The 18,902-nt window shown below is 43.6% G+C and overlaps 1 protein-coding gene across 2 annotated transcripts in view; it reads left to right on the forward strand.

The window, feature by feature from the left end:
• The first annotated feature begins 2,056 nt into the window (after positions 1-2,056).
• Positions 2,057-18,902, forward strand: part of Fez1 (fasciculation and elongation protein zeta 1) — a 47,840-nt gene continuing 30,994 nt past the window's right edge. For both annotated transcript variants that reach the window (XM_031343962.1, XM_031343961.1), the window contains exons 1-2: positions 2,057-2,249; positions 12,865-13,220. In XM_031343962.1, coding sequence (XP_031199822.1) covers positions 12,910-13,220 — 311 coding nt within the window. In that variant the 5' untranslated portion in view covers positions 2,057-2,249; positions 12,865-12,909. The remainder of the gene's footprint in view (positions 2,250-12,864; positions 13,221-18,902) is intronic.

Here is an 18,902-nt window from a genome sequence, read left to right on the forward strand (position 1 = left end):
ACAAGCCTCTCTCATACTCTGAATGTTGCATATGGAGTCTTTTTTTTTTTTTAAAAAAGATGTATTATTTATTTATTTATGTAATAACTGTGTGTTGATGTCTGAATGTACATATGCACATTACTTGAGTTGCAGGGATACTTGGAAGCTAGAGGTGGGTGTTGATTCTCCTGGAACTGGAATTACAGGTTCCCAGCAGTTAGTGCTCTTCATTGCTGAACCATCTCTCTAGATCTAAGAAATAATTTCTAGGAGTTGGGAAGCATGCACAATAATTCCCAGCACCACATAAAAAAACAGGCACTGGGCACAAAGGCACACATCTGTAATCTCAGCACTAGAGAGGTGAAGGTGGAAATATCAGAAGTTCAAGATCAACCCTTGGCTACATGGTTAAGAGCCCTGCCCCTAACCTCCACTACACCTATCACTAATCAATCAAACAAAACCAGCATAGAAAAGTGCATTAAAGCTTCTGCTAAGGAAGTAGCCAAGGCTCATAGTTCCTCCTCTCCTGCCTAGAAGTGCTTTGCATGAATTCAGTCCCTTAATCTCACAATGGGCCTCAGAAGTGGGAGCTGTGATTACCCTCAGGATGTGGATGAAAACGTGAGCCACAGTGAGGATAACGTTCCCAAGGTCACAAAGCCACATGATACCAGAATAGGATTTAACATGATGTGGATGAAAACGTGCATTCCCAAGGTCACAAAGCCACATGATACCAGAATAGGATTTAACATCTATTCATTGTTTTGCATGTGTGTATGTGTGTGTGTGTGTGTGTGTGTGTGTGTGTGTGTGTGTGTGTAGGTGCATTTCCCATGGTGCCCTTGTGGAGGTTCCAGGGCAATGTTGTGGACTCAGTTCTCTTCTTGCACATTTATGGAGTCTCCAGGATTGGATCCAGGCTTACACAACAAGAATCTTTCACCTGCTGAGCCATTTCACTGGCTCTCATGACCAGTTTTTTTTTTCTTTTTTCTAATAAGAAAAGCATCCTCATGTTTCTAATACCAGAAGGGCAGAATGGCTAATACTTTTTCTTATTTCATCAGAGATAATGTCCCCCTGCTTCCTCTGCCCCTCATGATTGAACTGTTGTGATAAGAGTGCATAAATCGGCCGGGCGGTGGTGGCACGCGCCTTTGATCCCAGCACTTGGGAGGCAGAGGCAGGCAGATTTCTGAGTTCGAGGCCAACCTGGTTTACAGAGGGAGTTCCAGGACAGCCAGGTCTATACAGAGAAACCCTGTCCCGAAAAACCAAAAAAAAAAAGAAAAAGAAAAGAAAAGAAAAGAAAAGAGTGCATAAATCAACATGGGGAAGACCCCCTTCATCTCCCAGCCGCCATTCTTGGTTTAGCCTAAAAGTATTTACCATTAGACAAAAGTAGGGGGGGTCACCAGGCAGACATGCCTCTCTTATGCTGTCTTTTTTCTATTCTTTTTCTTTAAAAAACAAAAACAACAACAAAAAAACCCTGTATCCTTCTTATTAGATTTCATATGGATAGTATCTCTAAGCACAGATTTATACACAGCATATCAACGTGTGCGGTGTAAAGTCTGAAGTCTTTCTATTCCTGGATCCCCCTCACTCAATTTTCTCACTTGCATTCCACAGTTTCGGATGACAGAATTATTCCCGCCATCCAGCCTCCTCGCCTTGACCTTGAACTATGAACGATTTTGGGGTAGGGCACACCCTTTGGCTTGTCCACTTCAACCCCTAGTACAGTAGGAAGGGCAGTCCAAAAAGTGCCAGAGGCTCTTTGAGTGTATCTGTCAGTATCTGCCTGCCCATCTACTCCATTTGCCTGCATTTTTTGTACAAAACCTAGTGTTGGGCCATCTGAAGAATCCATATTGGTAGCGATTGCACGCCCCCATCGCAGAGCTTCTGAATATTCATGTGGGAAGCAGAAGGGCCAGTATCAAAGAAGGGAGAAACGGTAATTCATAAATATTAATAAAGGCAGGTCCACGTGCTCTAAGGAAAGCTATGAATGTTCACGAAAGGATGACGTTCAGGCCCTGGGCGCGCCCGTTGGGCGGGTGCCCGAGTGCGGGCGCGCCTCCGGGAGCCCGGGAACGAGCGCGGGGACCAGGCGCAGCCGGAGCTGCGGGGGAGCGCTCGCTGGCTGGCTTGCCCGCAGACGTTGCGCTGCACCCGGCCACCTCTAGCTGGTGGATGAGGATGTCTGGCTGAGCCGCGGGATCCGATTCCCTCCTCCAGGACCCGCTCAGGTGCGGTGGTGGGGAGGACGACCTTAGTCTGGACTAGCCCCAGAGCTGGGGGCGGGTAGGGGGTCGAATTCGGGTGGTGATGAAGAACGGAGGATTGGAGATTCTCTCAAAGGATTCCTGGGGTATGCGCTACTCTCATTCCCGCTGGGTCTTGTCCTCAGACTTAAAAGAAGGGTTCATGGGCCGTCGTCCTGGTCGTTCCCAGTCTTGCCGGAGCTCAAGCACAAGGGCCCCGGAGTGGGTACTGGTAGCATCATCTCAGAGCATCGTGTGTGTGTGTGTGTGTGTGTGTGTGTGTGTGTGTGTGTGTGTGTGTGTGTAACAGTGAAACACAGTGCCGGGAAACCCTATCTGATGCTGGAGCAATGTGGACTCCATATGTCATTCCAGGACCGTTATGTTTCGCTTATCTTAGGCGTTTCAAAATCATCTTTGTCCCTACGAATCTGACCCTGCAATCTACTTGTGCCCTTCCGCGTCGTGTGGAGCCTTCCTCGGACGGTGCATTCTCGCAGTGTCAGAACCTCTGGCTGCAGTCCTCTGGGAGCGATTGTTTTACTACACAGAGCAGGTTGAAGAAAGGACGAGTGTGGTGAAAAGGAGTGTGCAGAGCCAGCCCTCATCCTTGGGGGCCCAGGGCGCTGCAGAGCGGAGGCTCAGCTCAAGGGGTGTTATACAATCCGCTCTTCTGCCCTCTTGCCTTTCCCTTTGCATCTTGTCTCCCAGCACGACTCACCCATTCCAGCGTCCAGGTCTTATTTGGCAAAGGGAAGACAGTGGAGTATGTGCAGGGGCTGCGTGGGATGCGCTGTGCTTTCTCAGAGTGCCAGCCATTGTGCTGCCTAGAAGAGCCTTTCTTTACTCCCGACAGAAGAGGGAGAGGAGGTCTGAAATGGAGGTGAATGGAACAGAAGAGAAGGGGGGGAAGGGTACTGAGTCCGGTGAAGGGGTTGCTGAGCCATGTGCAAATGAGTATTTATTCTTTTTGGCAAAATGGACAGCTTATACTAGCCAGGTTTTGCAGAGGAGCAATGGGAGTCTGGAAGTGGATAACGGAGGGCATTTTAAGGATCTATATGGGGAGGGGAGGGGAAGCACAGAGTCAACTGGTCTACAGAGCAAGTGATGGAAAGACCGGGGAGATGGGATGGCATGTGTGGAAGTGCAGAGAGGCCCAGCAGGGGAGGCACGATGAAATCTCACTCTCATCCACCATGCACTCAGCTCGAAGCAGGGACTGGGGACTTGTACTGCAGACCCAAGCTGCAGCTTCTGTACTGTTAGGCTGCAGGGATGGGCTTCTTTCATGTTTCCTACAGAGTGTCTGTTGAGCACTGTGCATTCCTCCTCCAAATTACACCACCTCTTTGGAGTCCTAATAAATGGAATAGATTGTATGGAACGCTTACACTATAGTCCTGGACTGTGTTCAATAATAAAAAGACGAGTTTCCCATGATCCTTCTCTGCCATGTTTGCATGTTTGTTTATTTTGGAAACACAAAGAAGATGGCTATTCCTTGTCTTAACATTAACTTTTGTGTGGGGGCGGGGAGGTGAAGACAGAACCCTAGATGTCACACGCGCTAAGCAAATGCTTTGTGGCTTAGTTGTTCCTGTAGCAGAAACATTATCTCTTAAGGGAGGAGGACTTGGAGAGAAGCTGAGGCCGAGGACCCAGCAAACTCGCCAGGATGGAAGGATGCAGAGTTACCTCAGATATTTCAGATGAGAAGTAAAGGCAGCCTACCTAGAGGGGTACAAAGGAAGATGGGTTAGAGAAGGAAGGTAGGAGCCCCATTAAAAGGGATATGCCAGCACTCCAAGCCGGGAACTCCTTCTCGAGGTTTGACTCTCATTTACTCTGCCACAGCCCCAGATACAAATGCTCCATTCAGACTGGGTACCAGGCTAATACAGATTCCCAATTTGTGTGCTCAGTTTTAGCATCATCTGTCTGATCATTCACATAGTACCTCATGGCTCCTGGGTGATGAGTTGCTGAAAACCAATCAGGTTGTATTATAGATTGTTTCAACTAACCATGTTTCTGGACTCTGAAACTTGATATCCATGTCTTCTTCTATAGTCATTTTAAAAACTTTTATTTTATTTTTTAAAATTAATAGCTGTGTGTATGTGATATGTGTGTGAAGGGGTTGCTGAGCCATGTGCAAATGAGTATTTATTCTTTATTATATGAAGATTATTATAAACAACATAGTTTAGAGGCCAAAGGTCAACTTTCAGAAATTTGTCCCACTGTGGGATCCAGGGAGCAAACTTAGGTTGCCAGGTCTGCAGGGCAAGCACTTTTAACCTGCAGAGCATCTAGATGCTCATTTCTTTTTATAGTTTTGTAGCTATAGCTTTATTTTTTAGGGTTTATCTGAGTCAAATACAGATACTCACTTTTTTGATACCCCATCTTATTTTGATTATTTTAAATTATGTATATGTGTGCGGGAGAGCACATGAGTTCAGGGGCCATGAAAAGCCAGAGTCATTGGATGTCTCCAAAGTTGGAGTTAGAAGCAGTTGTGGGCTACCCTACATGGGTGCTGGGAATGAAGTCAGTATGTGCTCTTAACCACTGAGGCATCTTCCAGCTCCCAAGCATTTATACCTGTTGGTTTTCCAACTCTCAAAGCTCACTATGTTTGTTGACTTGCTTGATTGAGGCAGGCTTTCATGTAAGCCTCAGCCTGGTGGAACATGCTCTGTAGCCAAGGAGGACCATCAATTCTTAATCTTTCCGCTACCACCAACCCAGTGCCTAGGATTTCAAGTGAGTGAGCATCACCACGAATGGCTTAAAATTGCCTCAGTCCTGGATTCTGGTTGTGTTGTCTGTTGTTGCTTACGGATGGCATCAGTATCCCTGCTAGCATCACCTTCTTATTCTAGATCCTCTGTCGCTCCCAGAGGGAAACACCCATTTCACGGAAGTGTAAGCATCTGAAGTTAACTGACTGACTTTTGGATCTCTCAGAAATGGGGCCAGCAAGCCAGGAAATTTGGACCAAATGAATTTTAAGAAAGCCTCGATGAAAAAAGGATTCCCAAATCCTTCCAGCATTTTCTCCCTCATTTGATAAACATTTTGAAGTAGCATGCACTACAATAATGGCAGGGATATTTTTTCTTTTGTTTAAAAAATGCAACCCTGGCTGGCCTAGAACTCACTATGTAGATCAGGCTGGTCTTGAACTCACAGAAATTTGCCTGCCACTACCTCCTGAGTGTTTGAATTAGAGCTGTGAGCCCCCACACCTGCCATCCACACTTTCATGTAAATAGTATATCCTGATTTTCCTAGGAAAGCCAAATAGCCTTCAGATATAACTTTATTATTATTTAAACTTTTTAAATATATATTCACTTTGTATGTGTAAGTGTTTTTCATGCATATATGTCTGGGTACCACATGTATGCCTAGTGGCCTTGGAGGTCAGAATAGGGAGTTAGATCCCTCCCAGAAGTGAAGTTATGGGAGATTGTGAGTTGCCATGTGGGTGCTGGGAATCAAACCAGGGTTCGGCAAGAACACTAAGTTCTCCTAACCACTGAGCCACCTTTTCAGTTCCTATTTATTATTATTTTAAAATGTTTTACTTATGTGTGTATGTGTTTGTGCATGATTGTATACATACATGTATGGGGGGACACTTGGGGGCCAGAAGAGGGCATCTGACATCCTGGAACTGGAGTTATATGCAGTTTTGAACTGCCTGATGCGAGTGAGTGCTGGGATCCAAATTTAGCTCTTCTACAAAAGCAAGTGCTCTTAAACACTGAGCCGTCCTTCAGCCCCATTAAATCACACTTTATAGACGAGGAAACAGAAGCACAAAGAGCAGATAATTTGCTCAGATTCTCACAGCTACTGTTGATAAGATAAGGCCTGGGTTCTCAGATATCACAGACCATAGTCTTAATTGACACAGGTCTTTTCTGCCTTTTGTGTGTGTCTGTTCTCCCATACCCCCACCCTCACCCCGCCCCCACCCCTCTGTCTGTCTCCCTGGTCTGAAATTTTGGGGCTTTATTTTGCAACACCTTTCCTCAAATACTCTCTAACTTTTTCTTCCCATTTCTCATTTATTGTGTGGATGTTTTCCTACAAGTATGTATGTGCACCATGTTCATGCAGTGTCCAAGACTGCCAGAAGAGGGTGTCGGATCCCCTGGGGCTGAACTTAATAGATTGTTGTGAGCAGCCGTGTGGGTGCTGGGAATTAAATCAGGGACTCCTAAGCACCAGAACATCTCTCCAGCACCTCTATTCCCAACCTTTTAAGTTGTTATTTCTCAGAGATGTCTGGCACCCTCCTTTATGAACCTGGACAACTCTGATACTACTGTTTACATAGTTTACTTTTAAATTGATGGTGAAATTTTTATTAAACTATTTTTCCCTTTTAAAATGTCTTTACTAAATATCTTCACTGCCCCAGTGACTTCTTGTTCTTAGTTTATTGGTGTACACAATGTCTTCATCCTTTGAATTTTCTGCCCCTTTCTTGATATCTTGAGTTACTCTTGGATCACATTTACTGTATAAAATGGTTCCTCTAGGCTGAGCTTCAGTCATTCTAGATATCAGACACCTAATATCAGAATTTCCAGTGACTTCTTTCTCTTTCTGACCCATCATTGGGAATTCTACACTTTCTTGCTTTTTCCCCCTCTACTCCATGAGAGTGGGCAATCCCACTTTGTCCTTCAAATGGTGTTTTTCTCCCTGTTGATCTCCTTCCTTTCTTCTTCTTCTCCTTCTCCTTCTCCTCCTCCTCCTCCTCTTTCTTCTTCTCTTCCTCCTCCTCTCCTCCTCCTCCTCCTCTTCCTCTTCCTCCTCTCCCTCCTCCTCCTTCTTCTTCTTCCTCCTCCTCTCCTCCTCCTCCTCCTCTTCCTCTTCCTCCTCTCCCTCCTCCTCTTTCTCCTCCTCCTTTTCTTCTCCTCTTCCCCTCCCTCCCCTTCCTTCCCTTCTCTCCCTCCTTCTTTCTATCCCTCCCTCCCTCTCCCCCCTCCCTCCTTCCTCCCTCTGTCCCTCCCTTCCCTTCCCTTCCCTTTCTTTCCTTCTTTCTTTCTTTCTTTCTTTCTTTCTTTCTTTCTTTCTTTCTTTCTTTCTTTCTTTCTTCTGACAGGGTCTCATATAACACAGGCTGATTTCAAATTTGATGTATAGTTGAAAATGACCTTGAGCTGGTTTAGTAGAGTGGCAGTAGTAGATTTGCCTCTAAGATCCATAGCCTCATTAAGTCTAATTAGACAGTCATTTGTTACCAATAAGATATGAATATACCGATGTTGCACCCTTAGGGATCTCTTGCTGTACTGGTCATTGTTGCAGCTCTTAGGTAGGAATATTGGTTGCTTCCCTCTCTTGGCAATTAGCAAAGCACCTTTTGGTACTGTGAAAGATAGTTCTTAGAGAAGGGACTTTCAGGTCAGATGTAGTTCACAAAAACCAAGTCCTTTGTCTGAATACATAGTGTCTTTAGCAACTAGGGACTTACCTTTAACCACTGATGGGCAACCAAGGGCAATAGTGATAGCCTGTATCGTTTGGAGAGTCTACCAGATTCTTTTTAGCAACAATTCAAAGGGATGTTCTCATTTCCCCCTTTGTATCACTTGTATCCTGCTATTCCCCTTAATCACTCCTTCCCCCTGCTCCACAGTACATTTTTGTTTTCCTGGTTGTTATGGCTTCTCCAGGTTATATACTCACATCTGAAGACTGGTACGGGTTGTTGTGTTTTTTAAGATTTATTTATTTATTTATTTATTTATTTATTGGTTTTTTTCGAGACAGGGTTTCTCTGTGTAGCCCTGGCTGTCCTGGAACTCACTCTGTAGACCAGGCTGGCCTCGAACTCAGAAATCCGCCTGCCTCTGCCTCCCAAGTGCTGGGATTAAAGGCGTGTGCCACCACTGCATGCCTATTTATTTTATGTATATGAGTACACACTGTAGCTGTACATCTGTTGTTGGATATTGACTTTTTCAGACCTCTGCTCACTCTGATCAACCCTGCTTGCTCTAGTAGACCCCGATCTCTCAGTCCCTGCTAACTCTGGCCCAAAGATTTATTTATTATTATAAATAAGTACACTGTAGCTGTCTTCAGACACACCAGAAGAAGGCATCAGATCTCATTACGGGTGGTTGTGAGCCACCATGTGGTTGCTGGGATTTGAACTCAGGACCTTTGCAAGAGCAGTCAGTGCTCTTACCCACTGAGCCATCTCTCCAGCCCTGTTGTTGTTGTTGTTTTAAGTACACCATCTCACTAAGTTGCCAGGCTAACATTGAACTTGTGTAGTTGAGGCAGCCTGGAACTTCCTTTTTCTTTCTTTTTTTTTTTAAAAATGTGTGTGTGTGCATGTGTCTGTGTGTGTGTGTATTATGAAATCTCTTAGTGGCCACTAGGCATGCATAGCTGTTGAGTACATACATGCAAGGAGGCTAGTCCAAAGAAAGACTGTGACTATAAAATGATTTAGTATAAGAAATGACTCTGTATTTTTAATATGAATTATGTATTAATGTAGTTATATTTTGGATATATTGGATTAAGTAAGTCTGTTTCTATAATTAAGATTATAAAGCTATTAAAATGAGCCTCTAAAGCTCATTTTGCTTTATGCCAATATTTTTATAGTAATTCATAAGGAAATCAGACCTGGGATACATGCCACTCAGCCAGCCACTGAACTCATGAGTCTTGGCAGCATCTCCTTTTTCTGTGTTGAAAGTAGTCTTAGGGTTCCTATAGCTGTGATAAAACACAATGACTAAGAGTGACTTGGGGAGGAAAGTGGTTTTGTTTATACTTCCGCATCACAACCCATCAAGGAAGTTAAGGCAGGAACTCAGGCAGAAGCCTGGAAGCAGGAAATGCAGCAGAGGCCATGGAGGAACATTGCTTTCTGCTCATGTTGCTCTGCCTGCTTATATGACCTCCACGTGCCCAAAGGGGTGGGTGGCACAGACCACCATGGGCTGGACCACCCCACATCAATTGCTAATTAACAAAATAAGCTGTAAGCTTGTCTAGAAGCAAATCTTATGGAAGAATTTTTCTCAATTTTGAGCCCCCTTGCCCAAATAACTCTCAACTTGACAGTAAACTAGCCAGGGAAGGGTGGAAACCAGGGCTTCTACCACTAAGTAACACCTCTAACCTTGCACTCTCTGTTTTGGGGTTATTTTTTTTTCCAGCGTTTATTGTTGTTGTTGTTGTTGTTGTTCTTTTCTTCTGTCTTTTTCTTCCTGCTTTTTGTTTTTGTTTTTTGAGATGTAGTCTTACTATGTGGTCCTGGCTAGTCTGGAACTCACTGCATAAACCAGTCAGGGGCTATTTGTTTGTACTCTCTGAGTTTTGGGTATATAGACATGCTGCACCATTCCTGGTTGGTAGAGCCTTCATATAGTTATCTTCTTATGTTGCCTTTGTAAGCTTTAAATGCTTAGAGTATATTTTGATGCCATGGTAACTGGCTTCATTTCAGCAAAATCCCAGTAAAGGCCAGCTCCCATCCAGCATGCCCTCTGCTTTGCTTAGAGCTTACTTTTGTAGGTAGAGGTGGGGAGTGAGAATTCACTAGAAAAACCCCATGACTTCTGATATCTGTTGGATATGGCGCCAGTTTACATATCTAACTGAATCATACAGACCAGAACTAACTTTCTAGTTCCCAGGAAGGAAGTTGGGCAAGTGTAGAAGAGTGACAGACTACAATGCTTTTGGAAACTGTATATAGGGCAGAAGATCATTTCTCAATGAGCACACATTGATCAATTGCCTGGCCACATGGCAGTGAGTGTGCTAGAGACATGGAGGCTATCCAGAGGACATTTGTGCCTTCAAGGATTTTACATTAAAATTGGGGAGGGCTCTAGATATGGGAGCTGAAGCAGAAATCATAGTTGAAGACAATTATGAAGAGGGCTGCATGAGTGGGTAGGAGTCACAGAGCTGTTAAGGTTTGGAAGGATGCCTAAGTGTGTAGCCAGCATCCAATATCCAAGATGGATATGTATTTGTCCATTGGAGTATATGGGTTTAGTCCTACCCTCCCCCTTCTCCTTGTCCCTTGAAATAGGGCATCTCTCACTCTTGTTTTCTAGGTTGGCCTGGAACTTTAGCCAGGCTTCCCACCTCAGATTCCCAAATGCTAGAATTGTAGGTGTAATTTACCATTCCTGACCAAAAGCTTAGCTATATTTTGTGTAGTTCTATTTTTATTTTTATTTTGGTTTTTCGAAACAGGGTTTCTCTGTGTAACCCTGGCTGTCCTGGAACTCACTCTGTAGACCAGGATGGCCTCAAACTCAGAATTATCTGCCTGCCTCTGCCTCCCAAGTGCTGGGATTAAAAGCGTGCAACACCACTGCCCGGCTTGTGTAGATTTTTTAAAAGTGGGTGGAATGGTGGTAGGGATCATACACAGGGATCTTCACATATTAGGTAAGTGCTTTCCTATTGGTCCATATTCCCAGGCCTTTATTTCTTAGAAGACAATATATTATAGGCTAGGTCCAAGTTCCTGGGTTCAACATATCCTGCATCTTGAATAGCTGTGACTACTTCAGGTGCAAGCACTACTGTGTTGGGTTGCAAAATAAAAGAAAAAGAAAGAAAGAGAGCTCTTTACCTCAGAACACAGTGGATCACATGCAGAAAACGCTGTTGCGTTTAAAAACTGGAATTAATCTAAATTCTGAAACAGGCCTGGCCCCATGGGTTAAGGAAAGGAATCTCAGATCTAGACATTATCCCCCTCACTAATAAATCCTAGAAATGCATCAAACACCAACAGACACTTTGCAGTGCATTGATGTTAAGGATGGAACATAGGGCCTCACATATTCTAACCTTGTGTTCTGCCTCTAAGTTACACTTTCATTTCTGTTGATGATTTAAAAAATTATTATTTCTTCAGCAAAACACTTTTGATGGGATAAATTGAGACCATAAGCAACTTTATATTCATGTTAGATTTCATTGTCAAATAAGGTTAGGTTGAGTTGTGTTTTTGATACAAGGAGTGGTGAAAAACAAACAATGTCTGAACTATGTCTGGTAGCATAATAGCACAAGCCGTAATCCCAGTACAGAAAAGGGGGGGGGAGGAGGAGGAAGAGGAGGAGGACAAGGAAGAGGAGGGAAGGATAGGGAAGAGGAGGAAGAGGAGGGGAGGAGGAGGAGGGGATGATGATGTGGAAGGCATGGGGAGGAGGGGAGGAGGAAGGGAAGGAGGAGGGAAGGAGGAAGAAGAAGAGGAGGGTCAGCAACAATGACAACAACAACAGTACTCACCACCACCCAGACTTTTGGAGCACATGGTTAAGAGTGTGGACCTGTGAGTAATAGTAAGGGAGAATGTTGAATAACATTGGCATTAATCATTTCCCTGGCACGTTTTTGAGCTGTGTTTACTCCCTTAATCTTATAACAAACCTCTGAGGTAGATCCTGTTGTTTTTACTGGCTTGAAAAAGGAGAAGTTAAGTAATTTGCTTATGGTCATAGCTGATAAGGGTAGAAGAATACAAACCTGGGTATCCTCACTTGGGAACTGTGTACTTCATCGCTGTGCTTTTGGGGCAGCTCCAGAGTTCACTCTGTTCCACTGCTCATCTTATGAAAATATGAAATGATATTTGAACTACTTAAATGCATCGTAGTAAGCAACTTCGGAAGCCATAGCTACTTTAGTAGAGAATAATCTGCTGTTGTTGCTGCTGCTGGTGGTGGTGGTGATTGTGGTGGTACTGCTGCTGGTGGTGGTGATGGTGGTGCTGCTGCTGGTGATGGTGGTGTTGGTGGTGATGTGTGTGTGACATATCCTGGTGCGCATGTGTATATGTAGGTGTGGTGCGTGTGGAGGACCATGGCCACAGGGCTTCCTCAATTGCTTCTCTACCTTACTGTTTTGTTCCCCCCTTCCAAAGAAATGAGGAAACTTTATTCAAAGCAAAGCAATAGTATAGATCAGAAATACACTGTCAAGGCTACATGGCTGACAGTACTCAAGGAGTACTGCTTTTGTGAAGCAGGGTCTCTCACTGAACCTGAAGCTTGCCATTTCAGCCAGACTGTCTGGCCTATGAGTCGTCTGTCTATCGTCACCCTAAAGCACTGGGATGAGACATACACTGCTATACCCCAACTTTATGTGGGTGCTGGGATCTGAGCTCTGGTCTTCAGGCTTATGCAGCAAGCACTTTACCTTCCGAGTCATCTCTCCACCCCAGGATATGTCTCTTGTTTTCTTAGACACATTTTATTAGCATATATTAATTATACAAAATGATAACTGTGCTTCCTTGTGATCTTTTCCCAGTTCGTATCACGTGCTTTGGTCACATTGACCCTCCTTTACCTTTCCGTGTCCTCAGTAACTCTCCCCCGGGGTCCCTTTCCTCTTATCAAACAATTCCCCTTCTGCTTTCCTAAGCATTTTTTTAAATCTAGGTTTTGCCTGGGAGAGAAGGAGTCTTTGTTTTCCAAGGGACATAGAGTAATGGAAGATGTGATCTGGTTCCTCTGCAGAACGAGCGCAAATGCCCAGTCCAAACTCACACTGCCCTGTGTATTTCTTCCAGGGAAGCAGATCTTGACAGTTGCTGTCATTGTACTGCGGTGCCAAGATGGAGGCCCCACTGGTGAGTCTGGATGAAGAGTTTGACGATATCAGGCCCAGTTGCACTGAGGACCCAGAGGAAAAGCCACAGTGTCTGTACGGCACATCTCCTCACCACCTGGAGGACCCTTCCCTCTCTGAGCTTGAGAATTTTTCTTCCGAAATAATCAGCTTCAAGTCCATGGAGGACCTCGTGAATGAATTTGATGAGAAGCTCAATGTCTGCTTTCGGAACTACAATGCCAAGACAGAGAGCCTGGCTCCAGTGAAGAACCAGCTGCAGATCCAGGAGGAGGAGGAGACTCTTCGGGATGAGGAGTAAGAGGCCTTAGCTACCCTCTCCTGCACCAGAATCCTGTAGTTGCCCTTGGCCTAGAGCTAGCTTCTGTCTATGAGCTTACGTGGACCGGACTGTCCTTGTGTTACCAGTGGTGAGGCAGAGGCAGTACCTCCGTGACAGCTGACGTGATTCTCTAGATGTCCCTCTGTAGTCAGCTGGAGAAAGGTTTCTTGGATTGGAACTTTAGAGAAATGAAGGATTTAGATTTTCCTAAACACAAAATAGTATTTTAAGTACAAGAAAATGTGGGGAATCTACCTTCCCCTCCCTCCCTCCTTTCTTCTTTCTCTATCTTTCTCTTTTTTCTTTTTTCTTTCTTTCTTTCTTTCTTTTTTTTTTTTTTTTTTTTTTTTTTTTTTTTTTTTTTTTTTTTTTGTTTTGTATTTTTTTCTAGACAGGGTTTCTCTGTGTAGCCTTGGCTGTCCTGGAACTCACTCTGTAGACCAGGCTGGCTTTGAACTCAGAAATCCACCTGCCTCTGCCTCCCAAGTGCTGGGATTAAGGGCGTGCGCCACCACCGCCCAGCTCTTTTTTCTTTTTTAAAGATTTATTTATTTATTTTTATTTTTGTGTATGGGTGTTTTGTCTGCATCTAAATATCTGTATCACACATGTGCTTTGTGCCCAGAGTGGCCAGAATAGAATGTGGGGGTCCTTGGAACTGGAGTTATAGATGTAGTGGGCAGCCAGGTGAATGCTGGGAATCCAACCAGGTTCTTCTGAAGATCAACTCATTCTTCTGACTGCTAAGCCATCTCTCCAACCCCTCTTTTTCTCTTTATGATTTTTTTTTTTATTATTTTAAAGGACAGATGGGTGAGAGAAGGATGGAGCCAAGGCAAAGGTTTTTTAATTTTTTTTAAAGATTTATTTATTTATTTATAATATGTAAGTATACTGTAGCTGTCTTCAGACACTCCATAAGAGGGCGTCAGATCTTGTTACAGATGGTTGTGAGCCACCATATGGTTGCTGGGATTTGAACTCAGGACCTTCACAAGAGCAGTCAGGGCTCTTAACCACTGAGACATCTCTCCAGCTCCCTCTCTTTATGTTTTTTATGTTTATATGTATTTGTATATATGTATGAGCACACACAGGTCACTATGCATGCACAGAGGTTGGAGGACAACTGTTTCCTTCTACCATGTAGGTCCCGGGGATTGAACTCCAGTCACCAGGGTTGGTGGGAGATGCTTTTACCCACTGAACCATCCTGCAGTCTCTTTCTTCTCTGTGTAACCTTCCCAGATATTAAAAACGAGGACTGGAATAGAATTAATTAACTGTGATGGGCTAATCATAAACTGGACAGTTTGCCTAAACAAACACCCAAGTTACAGAATTATAAATCTCAAAATTATTTATAACTCTCAGACCTGGAAGTTTACAAATAAATTGAGAGACCTGGACAAAAGAAGAGGAAACTAGGTGGTATGTTTTTTGAGTGCTTGAGCATATTTCCCGCGTTGCATGTTAGCCGCCCTCCAGGGCCTGAATGGCTGTGAAGGAAAGGGATCAGAAGCATTACTCAAGGAGAGGGAGGCTAGGACAAGAAGCAGTTGTAACAGAAATAGAGTGTTTTAAGGCTGGGAACTTGGCTCTGTTGGTAGAGTGCTTGCCTAGCCCACATAAAGCCCCAGGTTCCATCCCCAGAGCCATGTGAACAGGGTATTGTGGTTCATGGCTGTAATCCCAGCACTCAGGAGGTGGATGCAGGAGGTTCAGAAGTCCAGGGTCATCCTTAGCTACACATGCCCTGTTTAAGGCCGACTGGAATACGCACGATCTAGTCTAAAAAAAGTTAGTATTTAAACTGTTTTAAAGATCTAGAAGAACATGTATGAATTCCTGTGCAGATAAAATATGCATCAATTTGTCCTTAGAAATCACACACACACACACAAACATGTTTGTTGGGATCAACTATGCTCCATTCCTCCCACCCGTGCAAGTGTCCAAGCTCAGGCTTTGCACATGTCTACAGCTATGCTACCTCTGATCTACTTCCCACACACACCCCCTTTTCATTTCTGGACTTGAATAGAATAGAAAGAACCACACACAATAATCAGGTAAGGAATACATTCTAGAAGGTCCTGATGGGGAAAGGCATGCTTGGTGATTTGAAAATAGATAGTGCTGCCTCTCTGAAGATACAAGAGCTGTACATGTTCTGTCTTGCTCACTCTCCAATCACACAGGGCTTAGTGTGTAGTTAGTGATCTGATCATGTTTTTAAATGAAATAGATACTACTGAGCGTGCTGCTTGAGTAACAATAAGTACCCTTGTAGGTCAAGGCACTGTCTTTCTAGGCCGCTCTTCTCCTTTTAATTAATGCTAGCCTGGGTTCATACTTATGCTTTTCACTCCAGTGACCAGAGTTATAATGGTGGGTTGTGTGTTTAAAATTCCATTTTAATGTTTCCAACTAGTTCTTTCAAAATTCTGGACCAGTTATACTTTGCTGAACTTTCTGTAAGTAAGAAGAAGGAAGGTTGCTTTTACTAGATAGGGTGTCTTCTTCTTCTTCTTCTTCTTCTTCTTCTTCTTCTTCTTCTTCTTCTTCTTCTTCTTCCTCCTCCTCCTCCTCCTCCTCCTCCTCCTCCTCCTCCTCCTCCTCCTTCTAAGAGCATCAGGAAACTAGAAAGCCAGAGACTATGAATTAGAATTTGGATACTCTCTGTGTGACCTTGATCAAGTCACTTAACTTTAGTAGATTGTGTGGATGGTCTTTTTTTGAAACCTCTAGAGCTCAATCTTGATAAAGCAGGGCTAAGGGCTTACAAAGAGCCTGATTTCTTTCCTCACCCAGGACGTGTTCTGAAAATGGTATTTTAAAATGAGTCCAGTTTCTGATGTATTGCTTCCAACTCACCATCTCTTTGCGTCAGAACTCTTCCTCTGCCTATGACAGGTGAAAGCCCAGTGAGCAGCTTCTCATTCCCTCCTGGCACATTAGCAGAGGCTGTTCAATGTTAATTACCATCACATGGGATTATTGGGCTTCTCCACAGGCATTTTTCTGCCTTGACTGCCTCATTGATGCCTCAGCTAAGAGACGGGTTGGATAATTGCTGAGCTAGAGGTAGAGGAAGATGTGGGGAGTAGAAGGAGAGGAAGAGAGAAACGGACACTGCACTTTCTAAGCATCTGGTGCATTTAGATCTTCTGTGAAACCCAAGATAAAAACCAGAATCACATTGCACACTTTGTTTTGCAGACAGTATCCAGATCTTTCAGCTGTGGAATTATGACTAAGCAAAGGAAAAGGATGACTCAAAATCTAACCTGGTTGTAAGTCTCCCCTAGTGTTACTGTGATCACCTCCTTGGGTTTAACATTTAGAGGGATTTTCATCCATAAAGAAGTTGGAAGTATTTTGAGTGGAATTAGAGATAAAGAGTGGAAGCCTAAAATAAAACAAAGGGATTCGTGGCTAAATGAGATTGTTTCAGAAAGCACAAACCACAGAGAGAATGCAGTAATTGCCTGCAAGTCTTCATTTCTGTGGTGTGAACCTATTTGGCCAATAGGGAATTGACTGATCAGTGTATCTCTGATTCGAGGCATGGAAATCCTGGTATTAAAGGAGAGCTGCCATACCTAATAGTAGCACATGCTGTAATGGCTGCTGTTTGGAGGAAGAGGCAAAGGGGTGGCAAATTCAAGGTCAGTCTGGGCTACATAATCAGTTCCAGGACAGTCTTATTTGTAAGAGACGCTGTCTTTAAATATAAATTTAAAAAGCCAGATTTAAATATATATTCTTATCTATTTATCTATCTATCTATCTATCTATCTATCTTCTACTTATCTGGTTTTGAATTCAGAAAATGTTTCATAATCATCTCCCCTCTTTCTTCCTCTCACTCTTTCCCTTTTCCCCTCTCCCTCGTTTGCTCTCCTTCCTCTCCTCATCCCCTTATTCTTTTTGGTATTGAAACAGGATCTTGCTATGTAGACCAGATTGGCCTGGATCCTCCTGCCTCAGCTGCTGAGTACTGTGATTACACTATCACTGCTGGCCCAGAATCTCTTCTTTATGTACAGGAGGTCACTCCTTTCCCTTGTTATAAAAGATGAAACTGGACTTTAATTTTTAAAGTTACTCCAAACTGGGACTGGAGACCCAAACTAAAGACAACTAAAAATAGGATTGGCAGCTCTTATGCATCTCCCGTCTCACTGGGGTTGTTCTTAGCCCTTGCTATGCTCTACAGATGTCTAAACATTTGGGAGCAATGGTTGCTTCCCATTCTTCAGATAGAAATTATGAGCTAAAGATAGTGTTAAAATCAAAGTCTACCCAATAAATAAACCATCGCTAGATATACTTAAGATGGAAGATAAGTAACTGTTTTCTAGTTTTCTAGTTGGGTGGTGGTGGGACATACTTTTAATCTCAGCACTTGGAAGGCAGAGGCAGGCTGATCTCTGTGAGTTGGAAGCCAGCCTGGTCTACAAAGCAAGTTTCAGGACAGTCAGGGCCACACTGAGAAACCCTACTTTAAAAAAAAAAAAAAGAAAAAGAAAAAAAAAGAAGAAAAAAGAAAAGAAAATTCAGCTACCTTCTAAAAGGTTCAAGGTTCTTAGAAGTACAAGGGACAGATATTGTTTATTCTATTTACATATTTGAAAAAGCCAAAAAAGTTGTGGAAAGGTATGAAATACAAATGTGTGTTCATATTATTGGACCCAAGAAGTGGCTGACTAAAGGCGATTATGGTATTTGTTACTAACTTAAAATTAAATTAGCCCTTTGAGCTGAGTATCACATTGTCAGTCTAGATGTATGAGGGGGGGGGGTGTTTATCATGATTGATGTAGCCCTAATGGTAAGTTGCCAGTTTCAAACTTGCAACGTGTATACAGTCTTTGTATAATCCACTCCACTGGGGCTGCTCACTCTCAAACAGCATCCTTTTTCCAAATGCCTGGCCCACTTCAGGAAAAAATAGTTTAAATGATTCTATTATCACTTTCAGGACTTATGCAGTCTCAGGGCCAATAGATGGTATGCAGTCCCTTATGAGTCCAGCTTCCCGTCAGGAACAAAAGGCACAGCCTATTTTGGACATTGCTGAATCTCACTTCTCCAGCATTTCCTGTATGGATACATCTGAAGGAGTGTTCATTCGCAAATCACTAATGTAACACTGATTTAAGCGCAGGCTCATGACCTTTCCAGTGGGTGTGGTGGTTGGAGCGTTTTCTTTGAGTTAGCAAGTCATATTTTCTTCTTGGTTCCACAATACCACTGGGACCTGGATTATTTATACAGCTTTAATAGTGCCTGACAGTAATTGGAATATCATCTATGGTTTAAGAAGCAGGCTCCAGGGTGGGGGAGATGGCTTAGTGGATGAAGCGCTTGCTGCACAAGCATGAGGAGTGAGTTTGGATTCCCCAGCACCCATGTAAAACACTTGGTGCACCAGGAGGGTGCTGGTGGAACCTTAGTGTTGAACCAGAGGCAAGTGGGTCATGGGGACTCAGAAGCATGCAAGCCTAGCCAAAATGGTTGGTTCATCGAGAGACTTTGTCTCAAAAATGTGATGAAGAGCAATAGAAGACACCCAAAGTTGTCCTCCAGTTACACACACAGACACACAGACACAGACACAGACACAGACACACACACACACACACACACAC

This window comes from Mastomys coucha, unplaced genomic scaffold (genome assembly GCF_008632895.1).
Source record: "Mastomys coucha isolate ucsf_1 unplaced genomic scaffold, UCSF_Mcou_1 pScaffold23, whole genome shotgun sequence".
In the NCBI taxonomy this organism is placed as follows: Eukaryota; Metazoa; Chordata; class Mammalia; order Rodentia; family Muridae; genus Mastomys; species Mastomys coucha.